Source organism: Falco punctatus (genome assembly GCF_963210335.1).
Source record: "Falco punctatus genome assembly, chromosome: 13".
Lineage (NCBI taxonomy): Eukaryota > Metazoa > Chordata > Aves > Falconiformes > Falconidae > Falco > Falco punctatus.
The window spans coordinates 22,171,635-22,188,937 of NC_137593.1; the positions used below are offsets into that span (position 1 = coordinate 22,171,635).

General features: G+C 39.8%; 1 protein-coding gene across 2 annotated transcripts in view; it reads left to right on the forward strand.

The window, feature by feature from the left end:
* SPSB4 (splA/ryanodine receptor domain and SOCS box containing 4) overlaps positions 1–17,303 on the forward strand; it is a 344,833-nt gene that overhangs the window by 78,408 nt on the left and 249,122 nt on the right. For both annotated transcript variants that reach the window (XM_080410339.1, XM_080410338.1), the window contains exon 3: positions 11,004–13,061. In XM_080410339.1, the coding sequence (XP_080266465.1) occupies positions 11,004–11,131 (128 nt within the window). In that variant the 3' untranslated portion in view covers positions 11,132–13,061. The remainder of the gene's footprint in view (positions 1–11,003; positions 13,062–17,303) is intronic.

The window sequence follows — 17,303 nt, forward strand, 5'->3', positions numbered from 1 at the left end:
CCTTCCCATCAGTGGGTTTTATGCTGGTGCTTGAGGTTCGGGGTGTGATAACACCACGTGCGGTGGCTGTAGGAATGCATAATATGGAAATCATCATTCCACGCTTTCTCACAAAATGGCTGGACCATTTGTAAGACAACATGGCAGGAGTACCGGCTGTAGGCGGTGGCACAGCTGTGTGAAATTTCAGACAAGGGTTTTGCCAAGGTTAAAAGGTGGTAACAGGAGCTTGTGATGAGAAGACCTGAGCAATAGTGAGTAAAGGCAGCCCTGTGTGCTCTACCTGGGGTATGAGAGCGCATTTGTGTTTCAAGTGAACGCATTAGAAATGTTTTCAGAGGGTGTCAGCTGTGTTTGCATACCAGGAATGATGACAAATCATAAATTCAGTGTGAAAATAATTCACATTGCCTCCAGTACCCATTTTGTGCTGATAAAGATTATGGTACTTAAGAAAAAAAATAACTTTCACGAAATTGAAAATATAAGTGGTGCTAAACTAGTGGGATCGAATTCATTATATTGAGCCTAATTGCAACACCATTGATCCAGATTTGTTCCAATGTAATTCTGTTAATATCAAAACTAGAGTAGCAAAGTGATGAGTCAGGTCTGCTGTTTGTGGGTCTCCCGTAGAGATCATTAGCTTGTATACAGTTGCATTACAATTTAAATGAGACACTGCTTCCATTTTTTCACTTGGTTTGAGGAAATATGCGTATGTTGGAGCCTCCGGGTAATTTAAATTAAAGCAATTGAGAACAATAATATGAGGAATGTAGTCAAATAATAATTGTCTTAAACAGCTCAGCACAATTTGTATTAATTAAAGTAGTAGTCATCAGTTCTGTTGCCTTGTCAATATGGTGAAACTTTGAAGAAAGCTGCAATGTGATGCTGAAGATGCTTTAAATCAATTGAATTGCTAACTAAATAACTTTAGTGTAATACTAAACACCCATACTGAAAACTACCGTGATAGATTCCTGCTGAGAATGTGTGAGTTGTAAGCAATGGAAATCCTGAACGAGCATGTGTTATTTTAGTATGGTAGTATTTAGAAATTCTTGTGAGGTGCCAGAGTGCAGGGCACAGTACAAGGAAAGATGACAGGGTGTATGTTCTTCATCATCCCATGCAATTACTATGTCATACAAAATGCAACAAGTAGATAAAACAGCCCAGTGGGAGAAGGGCAGATGGGGCAGTCAGGCAACCGGGTACCCACCTGGTTCAGCATGTAGCTCCAACATCTTGTCTTCTTGCATGCATTTCCTTTTTTCTTTCATTCATTCATTCTCTCATTCTCGTGCGTGTACCTGATTAGCTTAACCCAAAATAAAAAATATGCTTAGGAACAGCTGCAAAAACTTACAATTATGAATTTTAGAATATTTTACTCAGTATGATTAGGTTTCCCAACAAGAAATATCATCTGTTGTAATATTGTTAAGGCAGAAATGTACCAATGGATTGAGGGATAGGAAAAAAATTCACCTAAAATCTTTTTCTGATCCCCTGTCCAGAGCAATAAAACTTGTTCACAGCCATAAGGGTTGTTACAGGTGTGTGCCTGCACATGGGTGTTTTATATGCCCGTTTATGAAGCACATTTCATGAACAGATAAAACACAAGAAATTGTTTTGGTGTATTGCAGTCATCGTGTTGCATCTTGTTTGCAATGTGTTAACTCCTGTAGCAATAGTTGTCTGTGGTGGTTCGCCCTTGACACCTGAACTTTCCTTCAACTTTCTCTGTTGCTACTTTGCCTATAAATCTGTCTATAACTCCTGAACAACATCGTCTTTGAACGCCAGTGCATCTACTCAGTGAAATTCTCATCCAAGCTTTAATCTTCTCTCACCTTGATATATTTTAACTTCCCTCTTTATGGCCTGGCACACAAGCTTAATTTAATGGTGATAAATGTGTTTCTAAAAGCAAAAGTTATGAAGTGTATCTTAAAGATTAAGCCAAATCGTCATTTGCACCATGTTAAACTTGGGGAGGTTTGAGCTGGGAGGAGCTAAGGAGCCTCAGGTTGTAGCTTAGGCTCCTCTCTGATGTCAAGTACTTCTTTGTTTGTTTGTTGGTTGGTTTTAAAGAGCGTGTATTTAAGTGTCTTTTCTACTCCAGAACATCTAGGTCATTGCTGAAGTCACTGTCTCAATTTACCTTCGTACTGTGTTCAAGAATTAAGCAAAGAGTTGTTTTGTGGAACTGCTTGAGAGGAGGAGAAGAACAAACAAATCAAGGCCTGAAAGTGAATCTTTCTAGCTCATCCTATTTGCATTTTCCCGATGCACACGGGGAATGAAATTGTACATGCGCTTCCTCTTTCCGCAGGGCAGTGGCCACCATTCTCACTGGCTCTCTGGCAGCATGCAAATCCATCGAGCTCTAACAAAACCAGGTTATGATAGGGCTTTGCTCCTTTTTACAAAAACTTATTAGTTCACTGATAAAACTATTAATCTGCCTTCACAGCTTCTGAATTATGTAAGCAGTATGGTTTAGTAATCTGTAGGTTGGAGAAACAGTGTGTTAAAATGCTTTCAAATATGTCATACCTGTGATTTTTTTATGTGTTTTGTTATTGGAAGTTGAATTATTATAATGCATGTGTTCATTTAAATTAGCTGTTGTAATACAGAAAATGAAGTTTTTCAGGAAAGTTTCCACAGTGAAGTTTGCTTGTATATTCAGCTTGGGCCAGACTTTGTATTGCTCCTGTTCTACATATTAAATGTGCTTGATCTAGGGCCTGTTATAGGTGGATCATAAACACACCTAAAGGGTAAGAAATGTAGAGCACATTGCGCCTCAGAAGAGGGTTTCTACAGATACGTATGTGTATGACACTATATATATAGTCTCCCTACAAATGTACACAGACAAATCGCTTCCCTAGGAAGAACACTCCTATAAACAATACGATTCAAAAAACATGTTTAGGCATATGCTTATGTCTAATCAATTGAAATCTTTAGGAATAAATTTGAAGCCTGTGTTGAATTTGTTGGATTTAGGCATGTGCTCTGGTGCTTATGAGTTGGGACCAATTGTCCAGGCCTTGTGTCTTCTTTGTAGGAGATTGCAAACACTGAAACACAAAAGAGAAATCCAAGGAGACACGTACTCATGCTCAAATGACAGATTCTTTATCAAACCCCTATCAAGAGGCCACTGGCTTTTGGGTTTGATTTTGGTTTGTTTTCATTCTGTTCTGCTTTTCAACTCTTCTCTCAAGCAAGCACAGCTGGAGAGCATTAACTGAAAACAAATAATGCTGCAGAATATCCGATTGCTGGTTTTCAGCTTAATTCTGCTAAATGGTGCTCGATTTGAAGTTTTAAACTGTACTTAAATGCATTAACACTTCAAAGCCAAAGGTATCTAAACCAATCCCCCCAGCCCAGCACAAGACATGAAGAGGAGGAGGGGACAAGTTTTACCCGAGTCCTTCGCTCTGTTCAAGCTTTCTGGCCTTCCTTTCTCCCTTCAGCATATTTAATTTCAAGTACCAAATCTTTGTGGGATATGGCTTAGCTCAGACATAGGGGGATGTTTGTGTTATTTTTGTATTTTTACATCCCCACCCTGTCTGCTAAAGGCAAGGTGCTGATGTGGTACAACATAAAGCTTTATTTGTCCTAGTAGGCAACTGCTGGAGACAGCGGCTGTTTATCAGCCTTGACTGATACAGGCACAGTGGCTGTTTATCAGCCTTGACTGATTGGAAAAAATCTCACCATCTGCCACCCATTATGCTTTTGAAGAAGCGAGTGCGATAGCTTCCAGCTGGATGTGAACAAGCTGCATGGGTGGGAGGGGGTGATGGAGGGGTGTGTGTGCACTCTGCCTCCCGTAACAGCATCAGCTGCAGCGGGGGACATCAGAGCTTTGTACACGCAACTTCTGCAAAGGCAGCGTTAAGTTTGGTAGCCTGCTGCCAGAGCCTACATGGTATAAACATGATATAGAGAGATAAACATGGGAGTTACAGAGAAATAGTAATCCTTGCTCGAAAAGCCAGGGTGTTCCTGTTTAATTGCAGATTTCTTGAGAATGGTGATTCCTTTGGATGGCCTAAGCTGTAATTAAAATGGGCTGTTCTGAGGTGCTTCATGTGTATGGCTTGCTGGGGTAGGCTGCAGAGCTGGAAGACATCTGTGGGAAAAATAGATAAGTGATTTCTTTTATCCTGTTATCCTTTGACTGAATTTTCATTGCTGTTAGGAGATTTATTAGCGTTTTTTATGATTGGTCAAAGCCTATGTTCTTTAATATATTATTTGCAATTTCCTTTCTCTAGATTGTGCCAGTTAAGGAACACAACTCAAATTTTCCATCAGTTGCATCAGGGAAGCCATAAATAAGTCACAGGGTGTGTATTTATGTATCGTATTATGTGGGGGAAAGAATTTGGCCTGCAATGCATAAAATTAGAACAATCATTAAGGCTTGGCAGAAAGGTTGGAAGGAAAACTCCTGGCTTATGTGTATTTGTATGTTTATTCTATGTGATAATTAAATGGCAGTTACAAATTTCTGTATACCCTAAATCATCCTAATGGAAACACTTAGGCCACATTACTCCTTAGCAGGTGTTTTAATACCTGGAGGAAGGGGGAAAATTCAAGAAAAAGGATTAAAACCCAAATGTGCCGCAGTCTGGAGTACAGCGGGACCTCAAGCAGCATGACAGGGGACAGAGGATTGTCCATTGGAAGGGGTAGGTGTGGGGTAGCAGAGCGGTCACGAGCCATGGGGGAAGCTTGCCCTTCCCACCTGCTTCATGGGAGGCCCACCAGAACAGGGACAGTCTGAGGGTCACCTCGGGTCTGTGTTGGATCCCCTTTCTGTGACAGAGGGTTACTCTTATGGAAACGCCATCCCTCTAAAGATGCTGATGACTGTTGAATCTCGGATTTTGCCGAGATCAAAAGAAGCGCAGGGCAGGAACCGGAGTGATGCTGGTGGGAAAGAGGAGAGGGCAGAACGGGAAGCCAGGCAATAGCCTAGTGTGCGTGTACCGACAGCCTGGTAACTTGTATAGGAAACCTTATGCCCAGTTAGGATACAAACAAATGCATTGTTCATTTTCCTCGTTTCCAAGACCACTGTCAGTGCACCAGGCATGTATTGCTCTTGCAAGAGGTTACTTTTTTCCCCGTTCTTGAGGCGGTGCTGCATTACCTCGCTCCTCTGCCAGGTGATGAGCATTCTGGGGCAAGAAAGGTTGTGCTGCCTTGTAAATGAGCTGGCTCTTCCCGCATGGCACTGCTAGCACAGCAGAGCTGGGGCTGGGGAGATGGCATCCACTTCTGTAATGATGTGTGATTCCATTTCTGTCTCATACCACTGTGTCCTCCCTCTTCCCTGCTCCCACCCTGCCTGACGGCAGTTGGGATCAGCAACGTGAATCGCTGAATAGAATTGCTTTTTAATAAGTTTAATGCCAAAAACATCAAAAGATAAGATAATTTGGTATCTTAGGTAGACCTATAAAATAACTAACAGAAATTTTTGGTTACAGGGATTCTCACAAAAACTCCCTTTGTTTTTCAATCAGCTTTAATTTTGCTTTGATTGTGGTTTGTTTGGTTTTGGGGTTTTTTTGTTGGTTTTTTTTTTTCCTCAGACAGCTCTGGTTTTATCAAATGAGATAAAAATGTGCTCATCATAGGCTAGTGAAGGCCATGAACATTATGTGCTGTTAAAGCTTTAAAAATTTCTTTTAAAAATTGATATTGTCATTTGGCAAACAACTGTTGTGTGCTGAAAGCTGCTCTTTGGTATGAGCCTTATGTAACATCACAGTTAATAACATTTAGTGTTATTGGATCCTAAATGACTTTAGTATCTCAACTATAAAAGCCTGTTTACAAAGATGAGGCAGTCTTGTTGGAGTGTCGGATTGTTAAATAACTACAGGTCGCCAAAATTAAATGAACTTTTCAGCTGGTAATGATGTGCAAATTGCTATTGCAGATGCATATTTATTGCGGAAATGCTCATGAGCACATAGTTATTTCTAGTTACAAACATTTCTTTGCCTTTGTCCTTAAACTTTCAGTGATAACATTAGAACAAATAAATCCAGATACATAAACACGGCTATTCTGTGTTATCAATAGCTAAGTGGCTACTAAATAGCTATTTTAAATTAATTTACTGAATAGCTATGTAAGCTATTTTTAAGCTCTTTGCTATTACATTAAATAACTATTGCAGCTATTTTTTACACCGCTTGGTGAAATGCAGCTCTACATAAGGTGAGCAGCTGTTGTGCCTTGCCCCAGCTCCCAGGGGTGCAGGTGTCGGTGTGTGTGTAACCATTGCGTAGGGAAAACGGAAGGTTTGTGACAGCGTACCCCACTCGGGGACCTGCGGTGGGCCTGCTGCGGATACTGCTGAGGAACAGAAGCAAAGGTCTGCTGCTTAGCTGGGTTTTTTAAATGGGCCTGCTTGTAAACTGCTGGTAAAAAACTGGGAGATACAGGGATTAAACGTTGCCACATAAACTAAACAGTACTATTTTCTCACTTTTTTTTTTTTCCTCTTGAAAAATAGTTTTCAGTAATGTGACAGTTGTGAGGAGCTAATTTTGGGTCAAGAGGTTTCATAGTAAACTTTAAATGAGCAGACTGTTCCTTAAGGTACATTCAGGAAGGTGGCAGGAGATGGCCCGAGGCTCAGTTCATCTCTTACCCACCAAGCTGTAGTTGTGCTTTTCTCTCTGTGGATATTTTGAAGGTGAAAAACAAGCAAATACAGTACTGTGATTGCATTCTGGAAGGCGCTAACTTAGAGACAGCAGTAGAAAAAGCATATTAGGCCGTGTATGCAAATTTACACGCAGGAAACAGGGTGTGTGCTTGGGGGGTGGGGGTGTAAAATCAGGAATGGAAAATGAAAATACTTAGTAGTGTTGCATTTTCAATATAGGAGCTCCACTTACCTTGCAACTTGATAAGAACTGGCCCATCTACAGTAAACCCATGATACGAGTTCTGCTGGAGCCTGGGAGGAGGCGCTGGGTTCCCGCTGCGAAGCTTGCTGCCTTGCCCCGGAGTGGCTCACTTTGAATTTCTTAGCCTGGTTGGAAATTTAATATAAAGAGTCATTCTTGTGAATCATGTTTTCTTTACAATTTTGCATTCCAACTCAGCAATTCATTCCTCCTTTTTTTTAATGGCAAGAACGTTATTGGAAGACGCAGGACTTCAGCAAAATGGGTAGTTCATGTTCTGGGAGGCTTCAATGCTCCAGTTTCATTCCGTTGTGTTTTATTCTAAAAATGCAACACTTAAAATGCATATTAGGTATACTAATGAGTGAGATGTTCTGACAATCAGTTAATAACCCTGAATTTTAAAGTTTTTCAAAGGTAAATATTTAATGTGAAAGAAAGACCTTTTCAGTAGCCAAACTTACAGCTAACTGTGTGTCTTCAGAATATTCATCTGCCTATCTCTTGCATTATTAGACTATTCTCAGCATTTGTATGCTCTCAAATTAAAATAGCAGTTTGACAATGCTGTTTGGAACGTTTGAGTGTGCTGTTGAGTGTTTTGGATACATCAAGTCTACGTGTGTGTCTTAGGTGGGGTGCACAGCAATATATACTTGGGATGGTTGAACGTTTCCTTTCCGAAAGGGCTGAGCTACTTGTGGTATTTTTATTTCTGAAAAACTGCAGCCCTTTTGGTATTTGCATGTGTATTTTGCATTCCAATTGATCAATTCATTCCTCCTTTTTCTAATGGCAAGAACGTTATTAGAAGTCGCAGAACTTCAGCAAAATGAGTAGTTCATGTTCTGGGAGGCTTGAACGCTCCAGTTTCATTCCATTGTGTGTGAAAGACAACGATTCAGCCGTTACAACAGATGATGAGCAAACCTCTTTGCAGCAGTCCATTTCCTCACCAGCATGCTGTGCTGTGCCAACAGCATCCCAGTTCCCTCTCTCTGAGCTCCAGTGCGGGAAATGCAACTGGAGAATCATCGGAGCAGCGGTGGGGGCACAGCAGGGCCTGGCACGCAGCATGAGTGCCAGATATGGCAGCCAGGCTGCGCGCCAGATACTAGCACCTGATGAATGTTAAAGCATCTCTGAAATTCCCACTTGCTTATGTCTAGATTGCAGGCCATGGCACTCCGGCACGCCTTTGCCCTGCCGGTTCCCAAGGCAGGGGACCTGCTGGGGCACAGAATGGTACCCACCTAGCCCAGGGCCTGGAGATCGGAGCACAGTTGAGCCTGTCTTAGCTTCAGGGCAGGGTGCTCGGGGGGTGACCCCAGATGGCAGAGTTGAGGAGCACTCCGGGCTGCCATAGAGCACAGCACCGAAGGTCTGCATCATCTTTGTACTTTGTCTCCCCCTTATTAATCCCAGTGCCTCCCGCTGGAACTTGTCCGGTTTTCAGAACCTAACTTGTGCTTCTAAACTTTTTTCCGAATGATCCTCCTTTGTAAAATACTTATTAAAAATGTGCAATGTGATGGATGGGAGAGTGCTCGCCTTAAGGTATATACCAAATGTTGAATAATGCTTCTGTTGAGTTAGGCTGCCTGAATATTGCTGGTCTTCAATTTTAAAGTTTTACATTTATCCCATAAACTAATCTGAAAAATAAGATTATTTCTTTTTCTGAATTTATTTTTTGATCATTTAGGACTATTCACAGCTGCAAAAAATGTTTTTACTTAAACTGCTGTTATTACAACTTTTCCTCAAGTTCTTGAAGCCAGAAGCCCAGAAAATATGACTTTTATTTAGTATTGTAGGACAAGCCTGTTCTAAATTTGTTGTAGATCTGAACTGCAGTTGGATAGAAAAAGGGAAAAGAGTTTAGTTAAATTTTCAAGTTGGAAAACCACATTCAGTACGTGTAATTTAGCAGCTGTTGCAAACACTTGGGGGCATTTTCTTTAGCATTTGAAAATTCCCTGAAGAAGTGAGACAGGAGACATTATTTAGAATTTCAACTTGAAAAATATTTTAATGTTTTCTTAAATTGTATTTTGACGTTTAGGATTAACTCTGTGCCTGGCTGTACAGATGGCTACATTTTACATACTCCTTTGTCTAGGGGAATAAAAAAAAAAAAAAAAAAAAGGACCACATGGTCAGTTAATGGCTTTAAACACTCTTAGTCTTTATTTTACATCTCCTTAGTGGGACCTCGGAGATTTTGGGAAGATATTCAGAAAATCGTTGTTTATGGTGTAAGACTTGTAAGATGTGGTGTATTCTGTGTCCTGGAACTCATGAGCTATTTTTGCTCCAATTTATTAATCCTGGTTGATAAATTTTACAGCTCCATCCCTTAAGACTTAACGGTCATAATTCTGGTATGTGAAAATAAAAACTTAAGATCACCAATGTATAGAAAATGTTACTTTATTACTGGAATGTAAGGTCACTTTTTATTTAATCTTTTAATAGACAGTATTACAGATTAAGTGGATTTTTACAGAGAAGTAGACTCCATATCTGAGTCACTGAAGTGGTTGTAAAGTAAAATAAGCTTTCTAGTCTTTTAGCGTACAACAGAATGCTCTCTAAGCTTTTCTGCTAGACACTTTTGGGAAACACCGTAGTGAACTGTGGACTATACGGATCAATTGTGATGCTGGGATAAATGATGGAAAATCCATTAAGTCAGTGGTGTGTCACCAGAGCGGACAGTTCTAGCATATAAAGCCAATTTAAATTGGATATTTTGTGCTTTGTAATGATTTTTTTCAAGTTGAAATAGTTTCAGCTAAACGATTGTTTAGGTTAACATAGTTTTTGGAAATCTACTTGTGGCTTGTGAAAGAGCTCTAGATAAAAACACTGAGTGCTGTGCAGTGTTGAGCATTTGTAAGTGATCTGGCAAGTTTATAAAAGGTTATTAATATAATATAGGCACATGATTTTTTTTTTTCCCTTCTCCACTTTAAAGTCCTAGTAAGGTTTTAAAGGCTACTACTGTTTTATCATGTAAAGAGGAAGTGTTTCCTGTAGTCTTTTAAGCACCTACCCTTTTAAACCAACATGTGCAACCAAATCCATCTGGTTAAAGTTGTTCTTGCAGATAGCTGTAACCGGCTCTGCAGCCACAGAGGTCCTTCATACTACTGCTAGATGCAAATTCAATGATGGTTCCTGCAATTGTGTGAGCTCCGCAGGCCAGGGCGGGATATAGGGGTGAGACGGTTTGAGATGCTACAGACCACTGTGTTTGGGCCTCCAGTCTTAAGTGTTATCAGCCAGGCATTTATCACAGATGGTTAATGCACTTCTGTTAAACTGAGAGCATCTACAGATGTTTTTTGCCTATTTTGGGGGTGTTTGTGTATATATGAGAACACCCTCCCTGCCTTCTAGTCAGCTAAATCCTCCTCCCTTAATTTATTCATGGAGGAAGAGGTTAATTTTCTTCTAGATTTCTGAGGGTGTTTTTGTTTATCTTTTTTTTGCTTCCGATGAACTTCCTAGAAAGAAAGGCTAAGAGGGTGTTGCAGGAAAAGCAGTGTTTGCTGAGTGGTTTGGTTACCCTTTAAGTACCATTTCCAGTTCCGAAGATGCAGAAGGAACTGGTAAGTAAAGAGAAGTTGCCAGTGTGGTTCACATTAACACATGACAAATGCTGTGTTAGAAACAAAGTAGGGGCTCTTTTTCTCGTTATTGGATTTCCAGATTTCTAACTTCTTATGCTGCGATTTGGTAAGCCTGAAGAGTGCATCTGGATTATTATTTTAAGCCTTACAGATAAGGAAGTTCAGTCCGAAACTTTACAGTCACTTACTATGGGTGAAATGCATAGAATTCTGTCTTTGCTCGTATTGATTCCCTTAATTGCCTCATGGTTGTCAGGTTTTTCACAATACCGTTACTGTCTTTATGACTGTTTAATACAAAACAGAGTCTACATTAATAAATAAAACATTGCTTGTAAATGGAGAAGCAGAAAAATTAACTCTGTTTTCTTTCTTTTATTTTTTTCAGCGGAACCCCTGCCTTTAATGGACTTGTGCCGAAGATCAATTCGTTTTGCTCTTGGCAGAGACCGCCTGCATGATATAGAAATTCTACCTTTGCCTCTGTCTCTGAAAAATTATTTACAGTACCAATAAGACATCTAGAACCCTCTGGCCTCACTTTGGACTACATCAATGCAAATGGCAGAAAATTGTTTACAGCAAAATATAAATCTTCGTGATGGACACTTAAGTGTTATTTAATTTTTAATATATATTTTTTCTGAACCAGTGAAAGCAGATCACTGTGGGGGACTACTAAAGAATGTGAAAACATTGATTTGATCGAGATTTGTGTATTATCTGTTGCCTGTTGTGTTTACAGTCCTGAAGGCCATTATTCTCATCTCTCATATTGGTTTATCTTTGTTGCCTCTGGTCAATGCCAATAGAAAATCTGACCTGCAAGATCCACTGTCATACAGGACAGAGAATTCTTCAGTAATGTGATTTTTTTTTTTCCTTTTTCTTTCTCTCTGCTACACCTCACCCCAATAGATAAAAATAAATTAGCAAAAGAAAAATCTTGACAGTAACTTTTGAAAAAATATTTAAACCTTGCCTTGGTATGCAGAGTTGTTGAGAGCTTTAAGTGTTCAGCACTCAACATAATCAGGCCTATAATATCTAAAAGTTCTAACATTTAAAAAAGCAGAGTATTGTCTAGAAGAAGAATATGTGATTTGAAAATACAAGAGGAAAAAAACTGGTATATGTGTCAGAAAGATCAGGTTTTGGATGTGGTAACAGTAAGATGCAGTTCATTGTTTGCAAGACCAAATCTAGTCCCTCCAAAGTTCTGCAGTTTGTAACAAAGTGTTCACTATCCCAAGAATTTAGGATATTTGTATTTTAGAAAGCTTGTCACTTTTTTTATTTGAACAAATTTATAATTTTTATGTGGTATGAACTCTAAGTACTTGGTTCTCTTTTTAATGTATGTGTGGTTATAATGTTTATTTAACTGTTTAGAGTCTGTGGAGTTCTCATTTAACTGTTTCCCATCTTGGGGTGACTGATTTTGGTTTTTTTCCCCAACTCCACCTGAAATGTATTAATTTTTCAGGCTCATCCCATTTTTTAAGATGCTGCTTTCTATTTGCATTTCTTACATGTTTCAAGTTATCTGCCTGATCAGTTATCTAGTTTTTAAACTGGAAGTTGTTGTTATGGCAGGATGTCAAATATTTAGACGGAGCTGCCTTCAGCATATTTTAATGTGAATTTACTGATGAATGAGGAGAAAATTTCTAATAAAGTCTACTGTCCAAAACAAAACCCTTGTCTCCTTTGATGAAGTGTTAAATAACATAGCAATGCATACAGAGTTGAAGTTCAGTTCCTCCTGCAGCTTTGCAAATGCTTGTGTTCAGCACTTCTTTCAAATTGCTGCTTTGGGTTCACGTGTGAGCAACACTGCGGGCAATGTGTTTTGTTCCTGCTTTGTCCCACTCACTCAGAATATAGCTGTACTCTTGCTTTTAACACAATTGTGGCTAGATTCCTCTAAACAAAACCTCAGTTTTTTGCAAAGTTGCACTTTAAGGCTCCGTGCTTTTGAGGTAGGCTGAAGTTTGACTGCTGTGCACTGATGATACAGGCACAACCACTGAACGGCAGATGGTTGCCCTTCTCTGTCACCCCAAGGAACAGAATTACAGTTTCAATTGGGAAAGAGAAACATGAGATAAACAAGGTACAACACCACAGCAAGACTGGAAACAAGAGCAAGGTAACACAGGGATGTCAACAGTTAAGTATTTGTTTCTCTGAACTTGACTATCGAAGTTGATGCTTGCTTCAGCATCAACTTACTTTTGGGCTTGCTTTCATTTCATTAACTGTATTCGTTACTTCAGTCTTGCAAAGGGGAAGAAATTACAGCTGTGATATATATATTTCTTACTTTTCCCACTTGTTTAATATTAAACCTTTTGTCTCTATAGGTATGTAGGAAGAAGGAGATACAAAGGTAACACACTCAAAAGGAAAATATAGCTAAGTCAAGTGATCTTTCCTAAGCAAGGTAAGCAGCTGTTCAGGAATGGCATAGTAATCCTGGTAGACCTTATTTTTCCACCACTGAAGTCCGTTGTAGGTAAGCATTTCCTAAAATTAGGTTTGCTGTGTGTAACTAGATTTCATGTTCCTTTCAATAACTGCAGTGACACAACTGTTTAAGTGTTGTCTTCTCTGGTGTTTCACTTGACACAGGCTGACAGCTTTTTAGTGGGACACTGAAGTGGGAACTGATAACACGAGGCAAATTAATGGTGCCTTTGTACATTAATTAACCTAATTATTTTACAGTTGGATTGGAATTTCAGTGGGTGCCCCTTCAGTGATGATTTGTCTAAAACAAACGTCCTTATTTTAACTTTCAAACAGGTTTTTTCCTAACACTTTGCTGCCTTCCAGGAGTGCTAATTTTACAGGAGTAACAGATTTGTTCTTTTACTTTTCCCTAATTGCATGCTGTGATGCTGTGGATGGTAGATACACCCCTTCATGTGAGATTAGGGCCCTCCTTTGGGGGTCAAAGTTTCTTGGTCCACAGAATTTTTGTAAGGAGGGTGTACCATGGAGAATATTAGCCATACTTCAGCGTTCCTACTACCCATCCCTTTGTGAATAGATTCTTTTCCAGGAGGGCTTATAGGGAAACCACAGTGCCCATCTGTATTGCTGGTAAAAATGAGTTAAGCATTGAGGCTAAGCATGTAGACAGTGTACCTTTTCACCGAATGTATCAAGAAGAGTCTCCTCTCTGTTGTGGAACTCCAGCCTGGGTGGTACATTCTTGACATGGATGCTCAAGGCTGGCTCTCCTGGAATGCAAACACTGTTTACTGTCTGCTTTAGGAGTGAATTGAGCACTAATTAAAAGGTGGCAGTGCATTGGCTTTTGCCCAAAACGGAGGTCAAACATTAAGTTGCTATCATTCTTCAACCAATGCAGTTGAAACTTCTCAGTCTCTCTGTTCTGGAAACCTAAATGCAGCAAGATACCTGCCCAGAAGTCTACGCTCAGACGTGTCTAACAGAGGGGGTGATAGCTTACTACAAAGTTGTACTACAAGATTTGCAGTAAGATCTCACTTGCACCTTTATTTTTAATTTCCAGCCACTTCTGGCTTTCATCACACGAAGAAATAGACAATAGTTGTGATTATTTTCAGCTTTTGTATCCCTGCGCCTGAGCAAAAGGAGTATAGCTTTTCTAGACATGATCTGGAAGTTTTCGTACGGCTGGTAAACTAAGGCTAATAGAAACTTTTCAAAGCAAAACACGAGTCTTAACCGTAATATTTAAAAGAACAGGGCACATTCCTGGGAGCTGCCACCAAATTGCGACCTTTGTGATGGGTGCATGCTAATTAGTGGGTTGCAGTAGAAAGTATTTCGCCTACTTTTTTGGGGATTTGGATCTCTAATATGACCCCTTCCAAGGAGGTACCAAAAATGCAGAATCCCTTCTATTAGAACTGTGGTTAAGACTTGTGGATATATCATGGTGTCCCTTCATTACTTTCTCAGGATTTCCATTCTTCATCCTTCTGCACCTCTTGTGAGGGAAGGGTCTTGATTTACCCACCTAGAGGTGCTGTTGTCGTGATCACAATTTGCACATGCTATAACCTCATTGACAGTCTCAGCTTTTAGATTTACTAAAGCTCTTGTTTCACAACATGTAAATTTGGGGTCAAATCTGAGAAGCTGTTGTCCTTTGGTATAGCAGCTGTCACATGTATCCCTTCTACTAGGCTGGCAAAGTCAGTGCTGTGAAGACTTTGTTTCTGCTCCATATTGGGCCAAGGGAAATGTGTTGAAATGACTGCGTTCTCATCCAGAGGTAATGTAATATAATCTGTAGAAAAACTGTGAAGTCTCGGTTTAGACTTCACATGTAGGCTTTCTGGTGTTCAGGTTTGTATCTCAACAGATAGACTCAAACTCTTCCTGTTGAGGTAGGATCTAACTTTGTGAGTTTCTTAGTGTTCACTTGAAGCTGGGAAAAACTGTTAACAGAAGCAGCTATGTACGAGTCATGTGAGTGTTTCTGATAGTTATAAAAGAGCAGCAAGCCAGGAATGCTATAAAACTTCCTTCTCATCTCCATTACAGTTGGAACTAAACTATGACCATATGTTCTCACGTCAGTCAGCGGCAATCACCATGTAGCAAGCTTTGTATCAGAGCCAGCAGTACTCATTCAGGTACAATTCCCACTGACATCAGCGGGAGATCTGTCCGAGTCAGCACTGCTGCTTTTGGTTCCCATGTAAAGATCTCCAAACATTTCCAATACATTGTATTGAGCGATACTTTATTATATGTAAGCAATGTCAAGCAGATGGTTTCTGCAGCAGTTTTTCTAATTTGGCAAAACATGCTGGCAAGTGTAGTTAGGTAGATGTGAGAAAGTGGAACGAAAAAGTGTGTCTAGTTCAGGCTGAGAGTGATATTCAAAGGGGAAGCTAGACTTTTTGGCTCCTTGATGATGATTTTCAAAAGCTTTTTCATTTATAAACCTTTAAAATCTCACAGCGGTTTTTATTCTGTATACTTAAAGGAATGTAGGATCTTTATCCATTCCTGTTTATTTCACAAAAGAATGTCTGGTGATCACGAAGTGGAAATCCTTTGTTTGCTTGATTCAAAAAGACACCAAAAAACCTCCTTCCTCCTTGGGAAATGTTCTCTGTAGACACAGAGCCATGAGTAATATACAACACACATCAGCCTGAATGCCCCCCTTCTTTATTTTTTTTTGTCTTGAGTTTGCAACTGTTTATTTAGAGAAGAACTCAGTGTGTTCTGCAGGCAGTGTCTAAAAATAAGTATGATTTGGAGCATCTGCTAGAAAGCAGAACACCCTACGGAGGGTATATTGAAGCAGATTTGAATGTACGGTGGGTGGGGTCAGAGAACAAAGGAGCAGAGCTCTAGAGAGTAGCATTTCTCTAAGGATTTAACTTTTTGTTGTTGTTGTTATTGTTTTGTTTAGCCCCACTATAGAATGCAAGTAAATTCACAGGGTAAGAAAAAAAGTGGTTCATGCTTCCACTGCCACCAGGTGTTTAACATTGATATTTAAAGCTTAAATAATATCTTCCCCACTAAACTCTTGTTGCACAGACTTAACATCCCAAAGCTCTACACTGACTGCATGGGCTTCAGAAACCTCTGAAGGACCTTGGACTCTGCAGTCATACAGAGTAGCACCCTGTTCCACATATTGTCCTGTTGGAACTTAATGAATTAACTTCTAGGCAAAGAGCACAGCTGCTCTGTCATTATTGCTGCGGCTGCAGTAACATATGGGGCTACCCAGGCTAGCTTAAATATTAGCCAAATAGAAGCCCAGTAACTGGCAGAACAGAGCTCAGTATGGGGTGGTTTACTGTGCCAGGCAGCAGCGAGACAGCAGTGTCAGCATATCTGAAGTGATTAATAAATGGCTGAGCTTAAAAGGGTCTGCATTTCAATGTGGAGGTATCTCTGCAAATCCTGTTTAAAATAGGTGTCAGGATCAGATACTTCTAGTTTCATTTGTGTCACTGTGAAATTTTGTACATTTTGTAGCCTCTAGTGTGACATAGATGTATAAGTAGAGCTCGTGTTTTTAGTAACTTTAACATATTAGGGGGTACTTAGAGTTGAGACAGCTATGTTCTGGGATTTTTCTGGGATTGTTTCTCTGGCTTTTTTGAAAACTACAACACAAAAGGCAGGTGTCTTCAGACTTCTAAGGAAAGGCAAAAAAACCCCACAAAAACAAACCTACGAAAAGAGCTGATGCTTCTGAGAGCCTTCGTGTGCTGAAGGTTCTACTGACAGTTTGAAATACCAGTCATAAGCCATCATTATAGAGGCCCTTAGTTGAGGTCAGCATCTGTTCAGCAGTGCCTGGATCAGCTTCCTCCATATTTATTTATTTTCTAAAAATAAAAAGGTATTAAATAAGGTTATTCAAATTGCAAGCTCCACCTGAAAATGCAGTTTTTTAATGAATGAAATGTTCATATTGCACATAATATTAACAGACACAAGTAACTGGTGCATACATGCCTGGGAAACTAATGCATGTTTTTATTGGCAAAATGCTTCAGCCTTTTTTCTTTTCACTGAGAAAATCAGTTTGGCAAGTGCATTGCTTCTTGTGTAGCAAAATGTGAACAGCTCTAAGGCATGGGGCCAGAATTTCAATATATGCATTTGGAAGTGACTTCTCAAGCATAGTAAAGGTGCCTGTGGCATTATTTTG